Below are 16,490 nucleotides of genomic sequence, written 5' to 3'. Positions count from 1 at the left end.
TTTTTTTATTATTATTAAGAGTATGAATAATAATTAAAATAATATTTGGTGAATATTATTTTAATTAAAGAATTGTGAGTTGATTGCTTTAGACCATAATATAGAGACTTAGATGTAAAATAAATCTAAGATGAATATCTTATTCAAAAAATTTAAGTATATGATTTTATGTGTTTGGAATCCACATCAAATGTTATAGTCATTTTAGACTAAGATTTTATAGCTTATTCACGAAAAGTCTACGAATAATTCAGGATAAATTTTACGGGAACAAAGTTATGATTTTTATTTTTGATAAGTGTACAGTGTGATCGGCTGCACACACATATTGGAGGGAAACATAGTTTGTATAGCCATGGCAGTTTTTAGAGGTTACCATGGAGGGAATTAGAACCGTTGTTTTCCTCATTTGTCTCAGCCATCTAACCGTGAGGGAAAAACTGAGAGAGATTAGAGAAAGAGAACACATTGTGTTCTTGTAGTGCACGACCACTTCGGGTCCAAGAAGAAGAAGAAGGTAAGGTGAGTCATTTATTTGGTTTTTCCTTGGGTTACAGACCTTAGACACGTTCTTAGAACCTCTGTTTTGATTGTAGAAGAAAGCAAGAGAAAGAAGGGAGTGTTAATGGAAGTTCGGTACAAGAATAGTCAGAAGAAAAACGTAAGTCCGAACCTACTTTGCATTGATTTTTCTCTTAGATTCTGAGTACCAAATTCATGTCAAAAGGTTTTGTTATGTTCATAGCGTTGTGGACTAAGTTGAGGAGAAGAAGGAACCATCAATAACCGGCCACAGTAAGAGGTACAAATTCATAGATTTCCTTCGTAGTTTACGGTTCCGATTTTTCGTTTTCATTTCTTAGGATGGCTATGAAATTTGTGGGGCGTTTTATATAGTTTTAATCTGTGTTTAGGGACTAGAAACTTTCATTAAGGGTTTGTGAATGGTTTAATATGATAAGGCTTGAAGTTTGGGGGTGTTTTGGTGATGGGTGATGAGTGGTAGAGGCGGATATGGAAGTTTGGCTCCATGGTCGGCGTGGGAAGGGAGGAAAGGCCGGTGGTGGTGATGGGGTGGTTGTGGTGGCCGAGAGGATGGTTGTGGTGGTGTAGAGGAGAAGCCATGATTGCCTTGTTGTTGAACCATGGGGTCGGGCAAGACTTGAGGGGAGAGGCCGAAGGTGTGTGTGAAGATAGTGACCATTGGTGGTCACTTGTGCATGTAGTGGTGTGCATGTGTTCAACTGGTCACAAATAGTTACAGATTTGTAACCAAAAGGGACTAAAAGTGGTATTTGGCCCCAAAACTTTAGAAAGTTACTGCAAGGTTTGGGATCTGGTACTCTAAGATCAAAATCTTGTTATTGAGAATTAAGGATAAAAATTCTCTAGTTAATTGTCCAAGTATAATAATTTATTACAAGCTAGGCTCATGAATTATTATGTAAGCTTCAAGAAAAATTCTAAATGTGGGAGTTAGTTTCAAAGTTTAGATTTGATGACTTAGAACCTACGAAATATTTTGAAGGACTTAGAAAATATTTTAGGAAGTACAATATTACCAATTTGAAGTCTCAAGGTCAAGAGGTGGGCTCGGGGCTCGTGAATTGGACTCAAGCATCGGAAAACAGAATTTTAAGAAATAATTAGAGTTTTGACTTGAAATTTCAGACATAGTTTAAGATAAAATTATTATCGGAAAATAATAATTTTCTAAGTTGATTTCAGGATTTTGAGAAGGGTATTATGGTCATTTTATCCCAAGGGCTCGGGTTTGGGCTAGGGTCAGGAATTTCAGTTCTTGTTTTTAAATTCCCTTATATACATTTAAAATCTTAGTAAGCATAAACTAAGGCATATTGTCCCAATATGATTATAGAGTCTAAACGCGATCGGAAATACTCGCAAAGACATAATTCGCGAAAGGTAAGAAAGGTAAGGAAGTATACACCAAGAGTAACTTAGCTTGTTGTGATCTTAGTGAATTGTTTGCATGGTTGTATGCTGCCAGTTAAATTCTAGTTGTTATATATATATATGTATATATGTGTGTGTGATTATATGACTGGATGTGCATAATAGTACCCATCTATCAGGTTTGAATTTGCTTAGTACAATAAAGTTATCATGAATGCAAATGTGCAATATTTGTGATTGTCAAGGGAAACCTTGTGAGGGCAGATCCCATGCAACCGTGTGGTGGGGTTAGCCGCCTTGTCAATAAAGTCATCGTGTTTTAGCGAAGTGTACCCCTTTGGCACGGGAGGTGAGTATTCTCTGGGCCACGGAGGCCACCCGGGGATCATGACCCCACAGATAACTCAATGGCTCAGTTACAAGGGAAACCATGTGAGGGTGTATCCCATGCAGTCGTGTAGTGGGGTTAGCCGTCAAGTCAGTAAAGTCATCGTGTTTTAGCGGAGTGTACCCCTTTGGCACGGGAGGTGAGTATTCTCTGGGCCGCAGAGGCCACACGAGGATTAAGATCCCACAGATAACACGATGGCTCAGTTATATATTTTCAGTATGTTATGCAATACTTTGACTTATGTGAATATGTTAGACGTATTGCTCAGTTTACAGTTTCCAGTTGTGCATTACCATTATATTATTATTTATAGTCAATTATATAACACATTTCAATACTTATAAATTTGTATTATATTAAACTTTAGTATAACACATTTTTTGTGTTATATAATGAAATTTACATAACAAAATTCTTTACTTATAAAAAGTGTTATTGTAATAGATATTATAACACATTTTTTGTATTATTTTAATATTTAGATAAGTTTAAATTCTCATTATATATTCATTTATATAACACTAATTTATTCTATTATTTTTTTATTTATATAATTAAAATTAACTTTCTAATATATACTAGCATCATCAAATGAACTTGATTTTTAAATAACAAAAAGTAAAAACATTCAACATTGTATTAACAATCCATAAATTAGTTTAAAACATTCAACACTGTTATCAACAACAAAATGTTAATTAAAGTAGTCTTAAACATTCAACATATTAAAAAATTACTACTTTCAGCACAAAATATTCTACAGCTGACAACACAAAGTCTTCAAAATTAAGTATCATTTTCTATTTCGCTTGTCACATCTGCAAAATAAACAAAGAAATATTTTATTATTATTATCTAGCATCACAAATTACTTCAAGAAAAATGCTATGGAAATTATTTCCAAAAGAGGACACCACATACAATATAATGAATTCACAACTACACCAAAGCAAACAAAGAAACCAAACACTATACTTTTTTTTGACAATGGTCACATGACCTTTTATTATTATGTAAGTATGACAAAAATATGAATTGTCACTACCCCAGACCTAATTTTTTTTGTCAACAATAAAATAAGGGGCCAAAACATGATTAGAATAGTAAAATGAGATACTTGAAAGTTAAAAGGGCCAAAGTTAGAATGGTAGTGCATAAAAAAACAGGGGCAATGGAGACCCGAGTATATCCACAACAGCAAAAAAAGCCACAGCCAACAGCAGATCATAAAAAGTTCTGTAATGCTCTTTTTTAATGCAAAACGAATGTCTATAGTATACACTTTTAAAGTCTATATGCAGTATGCACCTTACAAATGAATTATTTGCTAATCCATGAACAATTTTAAAAATCTTAATGGAAGTTTGCCTGAGAACTAATGAGACAAGACAAGGGGAAAAAAACTAAATAAATAAATTCAATACCTTCCAAAAGCCTCCCCACCAAAACCTATATAAAAAGTTACAAGAGACAAAAAAAGTAAAAGGGAATAAGACGCATGTACAAAAAGTATCATAAGAAACTCAAGTTAACATAGATGCAATTCCATTCCAGCCATGTACTTAATAATATTGTCTGTTCCTTATAAAGTCTATAATACAAATACATATTTATATGTATGCTTACCTTCCTCCAAGGCTACTGTTTAATGCTTTTAACAGCCATGGCTTTGGCTTCTGAGATTCTTTAACCCAACATTCTTGGAACCTGCAAAAGGTATAAAAATAATGATGTAACCTTTATCAGTTAAATTCTATTGACAAGAAACTATAAAGTATGAATGACTGCATACTTAGCATTCAGTGTTTCTATTCTATCCCAAGTATCTAACTTCCACACTTCCTTCTCTGATATTGGTCTTTGATATGCACGCTGCATAAGGGGATTCATCCAACCAAAGAATGTTCCTGGTAAAAGAAAACACAGCCGAGATATGAATTAATAAATACAACATGAAAGAGGAATGATCAGCAGATGCAAACAACTGTAGGACAGATGAAGAAAGAATAAGCTCTGCCTCACTGTATATTTTACTCCATAGAGAAGCAGAAATTAGTTCAAAATATGTCATTTTATTGAAATGACATTTAATCACTCCCTTATTATTATTTAACATCAAACCTACATCTCAATGGTTTAAAACAAATTTGAAAGTACATATTTGAAAAATGGTTTATAATAAAATTTTAATATGAAAAGAAAATAAAACTACACAACCTCAATGATAATACATAGTACATACCCCTATAGAAAAAAGAATAAAAAAAATAGCATTGTCAGGGTGAGACTACATTGGTACACATTTCAGTGGGTTAGTATAGCCCAAATACAAGTGCACCATTTTGGCAGCCGAACATAATTGTCCATATCACATTCTGGTAGTATCTCATCCTCATATTTAAGCAAAAATGCACACCTCACAAGTAGTAGAAAGATAAAGATATACTTATTTAAAGTGACATGCATAAAAGAAGAGTAAGTAAACTACTAAATCTTACAATGGCAGCTCCTCTCTTAAAGACCAACCTCTTCTCCCTTAGTCAAAATAAAAACATGTACTTTGTGAGAAAGGATTTTGTTAGACATACCTTAACTTGGAAGACTGCTCCTAATGTCGTTCTACTTGTTGGGACCCACATATGTAATCAGTGGTACAGACTCAGCAGCATTTTATGTATCATCAGTGGTGCGTTCAGCAACTTCAGTGGTGTGTCCAGAAGCTTCTTTTTTTAGCTTGTGGCTGTTATATGCAGCTATGCCTGCTATATGGCTACATAAAAATATATTCACAATGAATATCTTTGTTACTGTAACATTCTAGCGCCATTTAACTTCACTAGAGTTTCTTTCAATGAAGCATATCTATATATATACATATAGTCATATATTTGTCTAATGTACAGGGGCCTATTATGAACAAGATCAGACAAGGCTGGAGAAGCAAGAGAAGGAAAGATAAGGGTGAAAAAAATTTGTCAAGCCACGAAGGACCTTATTCTTCATTTCTTTAAAATAGATATAACACTTTTGGATGTTTCAGGGAGATAAAATATTTCAATCTCATAACATGTTATAATACATACTTTGACTCTGAATTCAATAGTACCCAGAGTTTTATTTGAATTAAATCTGCCATTATTTTTATAATTTACCAAAGATATGAGACAGGAGCTATGGAGTGGAGCTTGTTATCAGTGGAAAAGAGAAATCATTATGAACTAGACAACCATGTATTTATTAGTTTACATCCCCCTTTACCCTTTTATTTCATATCTAATTCTTTACTTCATATTTAAATTTACAATTTTGTGTTTGGTCAAAGATGTTTATATATATAATCATAAACATATGGTTCTGTGCATATAAATATAATAACATAATGTAAGAAGCAATAAAAAGCACTACATATGCTTGTGTGCATATAAACATAGCTGCATGATGTAAGATATATATAAGATCCAATGGCCTAGAATCTAGATGACACTCATATTATATGTGTGCAAGGCAAACATGTGATTAGGCTTGCTAAAAAAGAATCAATAAAGAGCATAAATGGTTGTGCCAATTCATTAGTCTGAAGTAGTTTTAGAGATTAAATAAAGAGCATGACCTTGTATTCAGACTAAGTCCAACAAGCCATAAGAAACTCATAAAAGAGAAACACAAATCGAACACCACAATAAACTAAGCTACAGAAATCAGCAGCAGAGTGTGCTTTATGTTTGAAGCACTGCCAAAAAAAAACAGAGAGAAAAAACACAACAGACTAAACTTGGAAGTTTGATTAACCAATAATTCTGGACCAAAATCATTGTCAGAGAAGGATCCCTTCTAGTTATAAATCAAAGACTATTTTGCTACATCAAGAGAGATATTGACAATCCCTTTAACACAATCCAAACCCAAACACAAATAGAGATATTGACACCTAGAATAAACAACCAAACAAAAAGCTAATATTATATAGGTTTTTCTTACTTTGTTTTGGAATCATTTGCAAATGGCTTGGTGTGGAAAAAAGGTCCCTCAGTTGGGTGCCTTTTCCATGTACAGTTCCCTTAAAGAAAATCAGCATGAAACATGCTTGATTTGATTATGTAAAGACAATATAGTTGACCTATTTTGTTCCGAAATCAAAGTCTTATATTGTTAGTAGACTAGCATTGGCAATGAAATTATATAGAATTTAAGATAAATGATGATGTTAATAATTGAATTTGGAACCAAAAAGTGGCACATATCTAAAAACAAACCAGTTTCATAACTCAAAATTGGGTCATCTTTACCAGAACACAGGCTAGATTCACCTTGATTTCTCCTACTTTAGCCCCAAAATCAACTTACATAATTGTCAAGAGAAAATAAATATCTATATAATAAGTACTCAAGATCATCAAAGTTAGTCAAATGACAAACACAAAATACCTGTTAAGGTCAAGTATGAGATTCTGGGTATTACTATAAACCACTAAATAAAAACTACTAGTTAACAAGTATATTATTTTCTTTTATAAACTCTCTCTCTTTTTTTTCTATCATAGCAATAAGTAATAACAATAATGATAATATTACTAATACTAATATTCTTAATACATAATAATTACAAACTTTTCCATAAAATATGAGCAAAATGAGAGCTGAATAAAATGACTAAAAATCAATCAAAAGAAAAAGAAAACAGAGATAAACCATATACACATGTACATACATACATACAATGTGTAGTGACTAAAACATATTAGTATTATATTTAACTAAATACCAATCCTTATATGGCTGAAACATGAAAGTTGGAAACTTCCAAAAAAGAAAAATGTATGAATAAAAGAAGCTGTCACTATTGCACAAGAAAATGTTGGCATGTAGTCTTATTTAAAACAAAGAAAAAATATATGAACGAAAGTAAAAAAAATGATAGTCTTTCTACTATCACTCTATAAATAAAGCCATATGCAGAGTATAATAAATTAATCAATTATTCATTAATATGACAACTTTTAAAAGTAACAAAAAAGATAGTCTTTCTACTATCACTCTATAAAACAGAGCATAATTTGATCGTAAGTTGATTGAAAAGAGCAAAAGATATACAACAATTAAACCTGCCCATTTGAACCATATTACACATAACTAATGGTAAAATTTACCATACTAGAGAAATCAAACTTAAATTCTTATTACACATAACTACATTATGGTAGAACTTAAGTTTATTGCAGTATTTCTTAATACTAGATATGATAATCAATTAGTGAACCTTAATATGTAACATCAGCTGCAAAAATAGCTTAGAAAAAACTTGTTAAGAGCTTACAAAGAGATTCAGAATGTGGTATTTGATTGTATCAAATAAGCAACATTATCCCTTTCCATAAATATTCAAATAAGCAGCTATATTTTAGGCACAATTTTAGGACATTCATAAACAAAACGAATTAGATTTGCATGGAATACTTCAATGTTTAACTTGAAGACATGTCTGACTGGAATTGAATTTTATTTGCCATGTTTGACCATGAAAACATGACACATATATAATTTGCACTAGAACTAATGCACGGGGGATTCAAGTAAGAAGAACTAAAGTGGTTATAAAAGGTTTCACTAATAACCTACCTGACACATATTAAGTCGTATCTTTTACCTAAGAACTCGTCCCATCATCCCCAAATTAAAACTCATTGTGAGGATCAGACACAAACATTGTTATATCCATCTGTATTATAAAATACATGCTACAAGAACAACTAAAATACTATTAACAACAATTTACATTTGACATTTTAACATATCACTGGCAGGAACGCCTACTGCAGCTGAAGTTCCCTCAAATCACAAGTATATTCCCAAAATATATGATATTCAAATATATATAAACAATGAAAATAGAATAAAAAAATATTTGATTACCTCACTGGACCGAGAAGTAGAGATGGACTGAGCTGAGCGATGACGATGGAGGAAGAGAGTCGTCGGGTCTTCCCTGTTGAGAAACTGGATGGTGCAGAAGCCGAGCTGGGTTTTTAACAACGACAGAAGTTTGGGAGAACAAGATTGGCACAAGACAACTATGACAATATGGAAAGAAATGTTTTTGCAAAATGGAAGCAAATTTATATGCTTTCTAGGTTAAACATAAACAAACCAATAGCAACTAGCATGTTAAGGTATTAAAATTTAAAGGTTCATTGAAAAGCAAATCTTGACAACATCTATTTCATATTCATTCCTGATATTGATTGTTTGCAATATGAAAGACTACTGAATACACATATATTTGCCTAGCATAGTCTTGCAAATTAAATACAAGCTTTTCCTTATTCCAAATAACTAGTCAACTTAGATATGAGGAATTAATTTTTGGCTTAAAGACTAATGACCAATGCAATTTTCATATGCAAGCTTGAACCATTTGAACTACAATAAGGATTGTGTGTGTATATAATTAGTAATGCTAGTTCGAATCATACTATATTGAGAAAGCATAAAACTCATGGCTATTAACTATGAAACTAGCCAAAAATGTTAAGCATATTAACATAAATAATGCATCACACCACATGCTTAAGAAAGTATGAGAAAAGTTGTATTTTGACTTAAACTATTTGTAGTGATTGAGAGTCAAACCAAAAATTAAAATATATATAATATAAATATATATCTATATATATATACATTTATTAAAGAAGAGCATGATACCAAAGGGTCTATGCTAGATATATATACACAACAAAAGCAACAAATTTGACATTTACTTATACTAATCTCTTAAGAGGCTTTTTAACAAGCAAATTATGTGCAACCAAAATATATATATATAGATTGATTTTAGAAGAAAGCAAGAGAAAGAAGGGAGTGTTATTGGAAGTTCGGAACAAGAATAGTCAGAAGAAAAACGTAAGTCTCAACCTACTTTGCGTTGATTTTTCTCTTAGATTCTGAGTACCAAATTCATGTCAAATGGTTTTGTTGTGTTCATAGCGTTGTGGACTAAGTTGAGGAGAAGAAGGAACCACCAAGAACCGGCCACAGTAAGAGGTACAAATTCATAGATTTCCTTCGTAGTTTACGGTTCCGATTTTTTGTTTTCATTTCTTAGGATGGCTATGAAATTTGTGGGGCGTTTTATATAGTTTTAATCTGTGTTTAGGGACTAGAAACTTTCATTAAGGGGGGGTTGTGAATGGTTTAATATGATAAGGCTTGAAGTTTGGGGGTGTTTTGGTGATGGGTGATGAGTGGTAGAGGCGGATATGGAAGTTTGGCTCCATGGTCGATGTGGGAAGGGAGGAAAGGCCGGTGGTGGTGATGGGGTGGTTGTGGTGGCCGAGAGGATGGTTGTGGTGGTGTAGAGGAGAAGCCATGATTGCCTTGTTGTTGAACCATGGGGTCGGGCAAGACTTGAGGGGAGAGGCCGAAGGTGTGTGTGAAGATAGTGACCATTGGTGGTCACGTGTGCATGGAGTGGTGTGCATGTGTTCAACTGCTAGTTACAGATTTGTAACCAAAAGGGACTAAAAGTGGTATTTGGTCCCGAAACTTTAGAAAGTTATCAGGTACTCTAAGATCAAAATCTTATTATTGAGAATTAAGAATAACAATTCTCTAGTTAATTGTCCAAGTATAATAATTTATAAACAAGTTAGGCTCGGGAATTATTATGTAAGCTTCAAGAAAAATTCTAGATTTGGGAGTTAGTTTCAAATTTTAGATTTGATGACTTAGAACCTACGAAATATCTTGAAGATCTTAGAAAATATTTTAGCAAGTACAATATTACCAATTTTAAGTCTCAAGGTCAAGAGGTGGGCTCGGGGCTCGTGAATTGGATTCAAGCATCGGAAAACAGAATTTTAAGAAATAATTAGAGTTTTGACTTAAAAATTCGGACATAGTTTAAGATAAAACTATTATCGGAAATAATAATTTTCTAAGTTGATTTCAGGATTTTGAGAGGGGTATTATGGTCATTTTACCCCAAGGGCTCGGGTTTGGGCCAGGGTCGGGAATTTCAGTTCTTGTTTTTAAATTCCCTTATATACATTTAAAATCTTAGTAAGCATAAAGTAAGACATATTGTCCCAATATAATTATAGATTCTAAACGCGATCGGAAATACTCACAAAGACATAATTCGCGAAAGCTAAGGACAAGAGGTAAGGAAGTATACACCAAGAGTAACTTAGCTTGTTGTGATCTTAGTGAATTGTTTGCATGGTTGTATGCTGCCAGTAAAATTCTAGTTTTTGAATTTGGGAGTGACAATAAGAGAAAATACATTATATATTTAATGTAATATTAAATATTATATGTGAATTTTAATTTAAGTTTCTTGCTAGTTTAAAAAAAAAACAATTTGTGCTAATTCACAGTAGATTATATTATATGTTTAATATGGTATTATTCTAATAAGTGAGTTCAAGTTTAATTAAATTTTATTTAAGTTATAAAACGTATGATTTTATTATTTTTAAATAGTTATCATTGTAAAATATCTCAAAAATATCATATTTTAATTTGATTAATTATTTATTATTTTAAAATAATTATCATTGTAAAATATTTTTAAAATATCATATTTTAATTTGTTTAATTAATTATAATTTTTAAATAATTATCATTGTAAAATATCTTATTTTAATTATTTATTTATTTTATTTTATTTAAGTTTAACTGTTTAGAAACTACCATTAAATATAAGAATATTCTGTTAAATATAAGAATATTCCATTAAAGTTAACATTAAAAAAATTAAAAAAAACCGTTAAAACTAAGAATTTCCGTTATCTACACACCTATTATATAGAAGAGATATATGTAAGTCACGAAGTCTCTTTCTTAAAACTTTTTTTAATAGCATTTTAAAAATATATATGTCCCAAATAATTGTTCACCTTGAAACATTTGACTTGGGATCTTCATCATCATTATAAAATGGCAATGCATTATACACTCTAATCAACAGTATATATTTTTCAATTTTTGCCGTTAAAAATGAGAGGAAGAAATATGAACATGTTAATTTTTTCTAATATTCATTTATAAAAAATATTCAAAATAAATATGTAATTTCTCATCAAAAATACTAAATGTAAAAAATAAGTAATATTTATATTTATGTCTTATAGTACTATTACATATATGCTTAGATAAACAAAATATATTAAGTGACAAAATAAATAAAAGAACGAAAATAATAAATTTAAACACATAAATATTTTTTTGTTATAATTTTTAAAACATAATTGATAGACTAATTTAAATACTTTAATATGAATTTGTAAAATATATGATGATAAATTATTGTGGCTCATTTATTACTTTTTTATTTTTATTTTCAGTTTATTTATCTTATTTAAATGACTTTATTATTATTTTTAATTCATGTAATTTGTTACTTTAAAACTAACAATGTTATAAAACAATAAAAAAAAAAAAAAAGTGTAAAATCTAAATGGAAACCAACGGTTTCATTAGATTCATAATTATAATATATAAAGATAACTATATTACATGAGATAGTATAGTTTTATTAAGAAGCTGGTAATAGTTTTACAAGGCGCGTCCAAACCATAAATTAATATTTTTTATTGTATTAGCTCTGTATTTTCTTTTTCTTTTTTTAAGAAACATCTGTTTTGATCGCCATTTGTGAGACTTTTATGAGTGTGTATATATAGAGAGAGATCAAAAGGAAAGAAAAAAGAAATGAGAAGTGACTAACAATGTTTATGTAATAATAAGTATAATTTTGAAATTCTCTCGATATCAAACTGTACAAAAGTTGAGCAAAACTTACATAATAATAATAATAATAATAATAATAATGAACCACAATAAACTAAGGGCCTGTTTGGCATTGTTTTCTGTTTTTTGTTTTCAAAATTTTGTTCTCAGAAATGATAACAGAAAACTATTTTTGTAGTTTTCAAAAAATAAGAGGTGTTTGGTTAATGTTTTCTAAAAACAATTTTTTAGTTTTATTTTTTTTTAAATCTTAAATAAAAAATTAACAAATATATTTACAAAGAGAAAAATATTTTAAAAGTTTGTAATAAATAATGAGATAAAATAATTTGAAAGAAAAAATGATGAAAAATAAGAAGTAAAGTTATGAAAAAAAATTTGAGAACAACAGAAAACAACTTTTTGTTGTTCTCAAAATTTTCTGTTTTTTGTAACTTTGTTTTTAAAAATTATTTTCTGAAAACAATGCCAAACACCCCCACTTGTTTTCAGAAAACAGTTTTTAGCTTTTAAAAACAAAAAACAGTTTTTTAATTAAGGTGCCAAACACCCCCTAAGCTTTTTGTAAGTTAAACATGTGATTTATTTTAAACACACCTACAAGCTCTAATACACTTTAAACAAAACATTAAAAATTTGCAAACTAATGTCTTGTCCCGATTCCACCATTTTGACGAACATTCCGCTTTGATCTTTTCCTGAAAAGATGCCACTGTTTTGCTTTCATTTTTTTGACAAGCCCATCAATTATATTATCTTTAAGGACCATGTATCCCACTGAAATTCCTATAACCATTCCGCTTCCATATCCCATCAACACAATCTTCCAATCAAATCCATTCACATGCTCCTCATCTCCTTCTTGTTGAGACGTTGAAGATGATGGTTGGTGTGCCATGTCCTCGTTGCATGATTTAGATATTGGAAAACCACACAAACCTGAATTTCCATTATATGAATCTTCTGTGAATGTATCGAATTGTCGGCTACGAGGTATCTGTCCCTCCAATTGGTTCATAGAAAGATTTAAAAACCCGAGTTGATTTAGATTTGATGCCAATTGCCATGGAATCTTCCCAGTAAGCTTGTTAGAGGAGACATCTAACCCTTCTAGATTGATCAAATTTCCTAATGATGGCGGGAAATTACCTGTCAGCTTGTTATGTGACAAATTGAGACTTTTCAGTGACTTGAGCTTACCAATCGACTTTGGAATCTTTCCTGTGAAATTATTTCTTGACAAATCAATTATTACAAACATGTTATGAATTTTCGCCAACTCGAAGATGAATCCTTTTATTGCCACTGTCACAGAATCTTGATAAGTATTGTAATCTACAGACACTTCCATGTAGTTAAAGTAGCTTGAACTAGCATCCTCCATTCCTAAAAGTTTCCCAAAAAATATTTTTGGCAAAAGACCAACAAATTCATTTCCAGAGAGATCTAAAATTCTCAATTTTGGAAAGGGAAGTTTTAGCTTGGGATTTCTTATTGAACCTTGAAATCTATTAGATCTCAAGATAAGAACTTGGAGCTTCGGAAGAGATTCTAACCATTGGGGAAATGATCCATCTATTTTGTTGTTTCCAATATCTAAGAATTCCAAATTTTTACAGTTGAGCAAAGATTTTGGCAATGTCCCTCCCAATTGATTTTCATTAAGATTCAAAACACTTAAAGGGTTTCCTTTTGCAAAAGATGGAGGAATGGTACCTTGAAACTTATTCATATGCAAATCTAGAACCACGAGTCTTAAATTTCCAAGACATGGAGGAATTCTCCCACTCAAATTGTTATTTGACAAATCAAGGAGTTCAAGCCTACTGAGATTGCAAATCAATGGTGATATTCCCCCAACCAATTTATTGTTTGAAATGGAAAAGGATGACACTCTAGGAGGTGGAATTGGAAATTGACCTTGAAGTTGGTTGGAGCGAATGTCAATGCACTCTAGAGTCCTCCAAGGAATTCGGTCTATTTGAGTCAAAAGGTTGTGAGAAATATTTAAGAAATATAATGAATTCATACCCATATTCAATAGCCATTTGGGAACACTTCCTTCAATTTCATTGTTGGAGAGGTCCAAAAATTCTAAATTTTCTAAGCTTCTTAAGGAATATGGGAACTCCCTCATACCACATGAAGACAAACATAATTGAGAAAGAGTGTTGGGAAATGTATCATTATTATTGTTGGATACCAACAACAAACTATTATCAGAAAGATAAAGAGTTTGAAGCTTTTTTAACTTTGAAAACTGGTCTAATTGCACGACACCACTCAAGTTGATTGAAAAAAGTTCTAAAGAAGAAAGATTGACTTGCTGAAAAATTGATCTTGGAAAAAAGCCTTGTAAGTTATTAAAAGATAACGAAAGAAATACCAAAGAGTTATGTTGAAATTCTTGAAGGCTACCGCTAAATTTGTTGGAACTTAGATCTATATATTGTAAAGATGGAAGGTAATATATCCAAGAAGGTATCGTCCCATTGAGCTCATTTTGATATAACTTCAAAGATTTTAAATTCAATGGAAGAGAACCCACTACTTGATGTTTGGAACTGACACACAAAGATGAATTTTTTGTGGAGTTACTACAAATTTCTGGAAGTTGGCCTATAAGATTATTCCATGAAAGATCTAAATCGATTAGTTGTAGATTTAAAATAGATGGCCATGGGATATAGCTACCAAAATTATTATTTGAAAGATCTAAGGAAGTGATTTGTGTGCAATTATCAAACAGTGAGGGAGAAAGTTTTAAGTAATTGTAAGCGTTTAGAGACAAAGTATGTAAATACTTCAACTTTCTACAAAGGTGAGGTAGATCTATCACGACTCCAACTCGAGAAAGATTCAATACTTTTATTGGGCTGCTCCAATTGTATTGTAGAAAAGAACCATTGAGATTTGGGTTGTAACTCAAATCAAGTTGTTGAAGGTTTGGCAAACTAAGAACATTTTTTGGAAGTTTCCCCCGGAATTGACTCCTACTAAGATCAAGAGATGTCAAAGAAGTTGAAAAATTCATAAAAGAATCAGGTGAAGTAGAAGACATATTGACACCACTAAGAAACAATTCTCTGAGATGTGTTAGGTTTGCTACAATTCTTTTCCAGCTAGGCGTCTTCAATTTCAAATAATAATTCCCACTCAGGTCAAGTGTAGCCAAGTTGGACAAGTATGACAATTCAAGAGGGACTTGGCCTGTGAAATCAGAGTAAGAAAGGTCAAGATGAATCATATTTGAAAACCTACCAAACTGAGATGAAAATTTTGATTCATAAAACTCATTATAGGAGAGAATAAGAGATCGGAGATGAGCAAGAGAGAAAAGTGTGTTGTTGGAGTGAAGAATTCCTTGAAGCCCACTGCATTTAAGGTCAAGACGGATGACATGACCCGTGACCTCATTACATGTGACTCCACTCCATGTGCAGCAATCCCTACTCATATCCCATGAAATTGTATTATTGGGACTAACTCCTAAATATTTCTTACATGATAATGTATAATTGAAGAAGGTAAAAGAGTTTCTAAAGTGGAGCAAAGCAAAGCTTTCGTAGTGATGGCACAATGGAGGTGGAGGAAGAGCAGGAAAGGGAGAAGATATGGATGATAAGGAGTTGGAAAGAGAAGTAACAGACAAGAAGAAGAAGAGAATGCCAGGGTTGAACCATGAAAAAAAATCCATTGTATTCAGCCAAATTGGAAGAGAAGCAGAGATTAAAATATTAATGTTGGATGAGTAGTGTGTGTCACATGCTATTGGATCATCTATATTTATAGCCACCCAACCCTCTTACAAAATACTTACAATTGGCGGACTGGTCTTTTGACTCTTTTCTATGGGCGAAATTTCTTTCATTATGGTCCCATCTTTTTGTTAGGCAGCCGACAGTGACGTTTACTTGACTAATCTTCACATGCTGACGAAATGTATTTATTATATAGTTTAGCATTTATTTTTTGGTTAGAATTATTATAGTTAGTTATTGCTGTTGCATAACAAATTAGTAAAAAAATATAATGTTAAAAAAGAAATGTTAGAAAATACTCACAGATCACATTGTCATGGGATTTTTTTTTAAATAATACAGTAATTACCTTAAATAATTATAGGACCTGTCCATATGTGCAGAGAGTCTACATCTCCTTTTTCTTATTTTAATATCTTAATTGACGGTCTATTTATATACATATATGTATATATATACACACACATAAAATTATTAGTCATCTCACTCTACTCCTGTAAATATATTGCAGTAATGTCTAGTATTATTAATGAAATTTATTTTTAAATTATTTTAGTAACTTTAAAATTTCTTATAATATGCTACGTACGGGACTGATTCCAGAAGAAGACTACATCCAAAACCTATATTTATTTTTATTTCTAGCTTTAAAACGTCAGAATTATATGCAAAAA

The 16,490-nt window shown here is 31.4% G+C and overlaps 2 protein-coding genes and 1 long non-coding RNA gene across 5 annotated transcripts; 1 reads left to right on the top strand and 2 right to left on the bottom strand.

Annotated features, from left to right (window-relative positions):
• Positions 1-385: 385 nt before the first annotated feature.
• Positions 386-867, top strand: LOC133783188 (uncharacterized). Its single transcript, XR_009870806.1, has 3 exons — positions 386-522; positions 597-661; positions 746-867. It is a non-coding gene; the product is annotated as an uncharacterized LOC133783188 (long non-coding RNA).
• Positions 868-3,094: 2,227 nt separating this feature from the next.
• LOC133783187 (ABC transporter C family member 1-like) lies at positions 3,095-8,951 on the bottom strand. Of its 3 annotated transcripts, none has more exons than XR_009870805.1 (6): positions 8,219-8,948; positions 4,897-5,078; positions 4,101-4,215; positions 3,935-4,015; positions 3,733-3,757; positions 3,095-3,126 (listed from the first exon to the last, which is right to left on the bottom strand). XR_009870805.1 is itself a non-coding variant. In XM_062222735.1 (6 exons), the coding sequence occupies exons 2-6, from the start codon at positions 4,945-4,947 to the stop codon at positions 3,121-3,123; spliced, it is 243 nt and encodes an 80-aa protein (XP_062078719.1). In that variant the 5' UTR covers positions 4,948-5,078; positions 8,219-8,949; the 3' UTR covers positions 3,095-3,120. The 3 variants fall into 3 exon arrangements, 2 of the variants coding, with proteins under 2 accessions (XP_062078719.1, XP_062078721.1); XM_062222735.1 differs by having other exon boundaries at positions 4,101-4,180; positions 8,219-8,949; XM_062222737.1 differs by lacking the exon at positions 3,733-3,757 and having other exon boundaries at positions 4,101-4,180; positions 8,219-8,951.
• A 3,663-nt stretch (positions 8,952-12,614) lies between these two features.
• Positions 12,615-15,829, bottom strand: LOC133783186 (receptor-like protein 7). The gene has a single exon (XM_062222734.1). It carries the CDS (start codon positions 15,750-15,752, stop codon positions 12,699-12,701), a length of 3,054 nt encoding a protein of 1,017 aa, XP_062078718.1. The 5' UTR covers positions 15,753-15,829; the 3' UTR covers positions 12,615-12,698.
• Between the last annotated feature and the right edge of the window lie 661 nt (positions 15,830-16,490).

Source organism: Humulus lupulus, chromosome 6, assembly GCF_963169125.1.
Source record: "Humulus lupulus chromosome 6, drHumLupu1.1, whole genome shotgun sequence".
Classification (NCBI taxonomy): domain Eukaryota; kingdom Viridiplantae; phylum Streptophyta; class Magnoliopsida; order Rosales; family Cannabaceae; genus Humulus; species Humulus lupulus.
The sequence above is the reverse complement of the archived record's forward strand: the minus strand, read 5'-3'. Positions and strand labels throughout refer to the sequence as shown.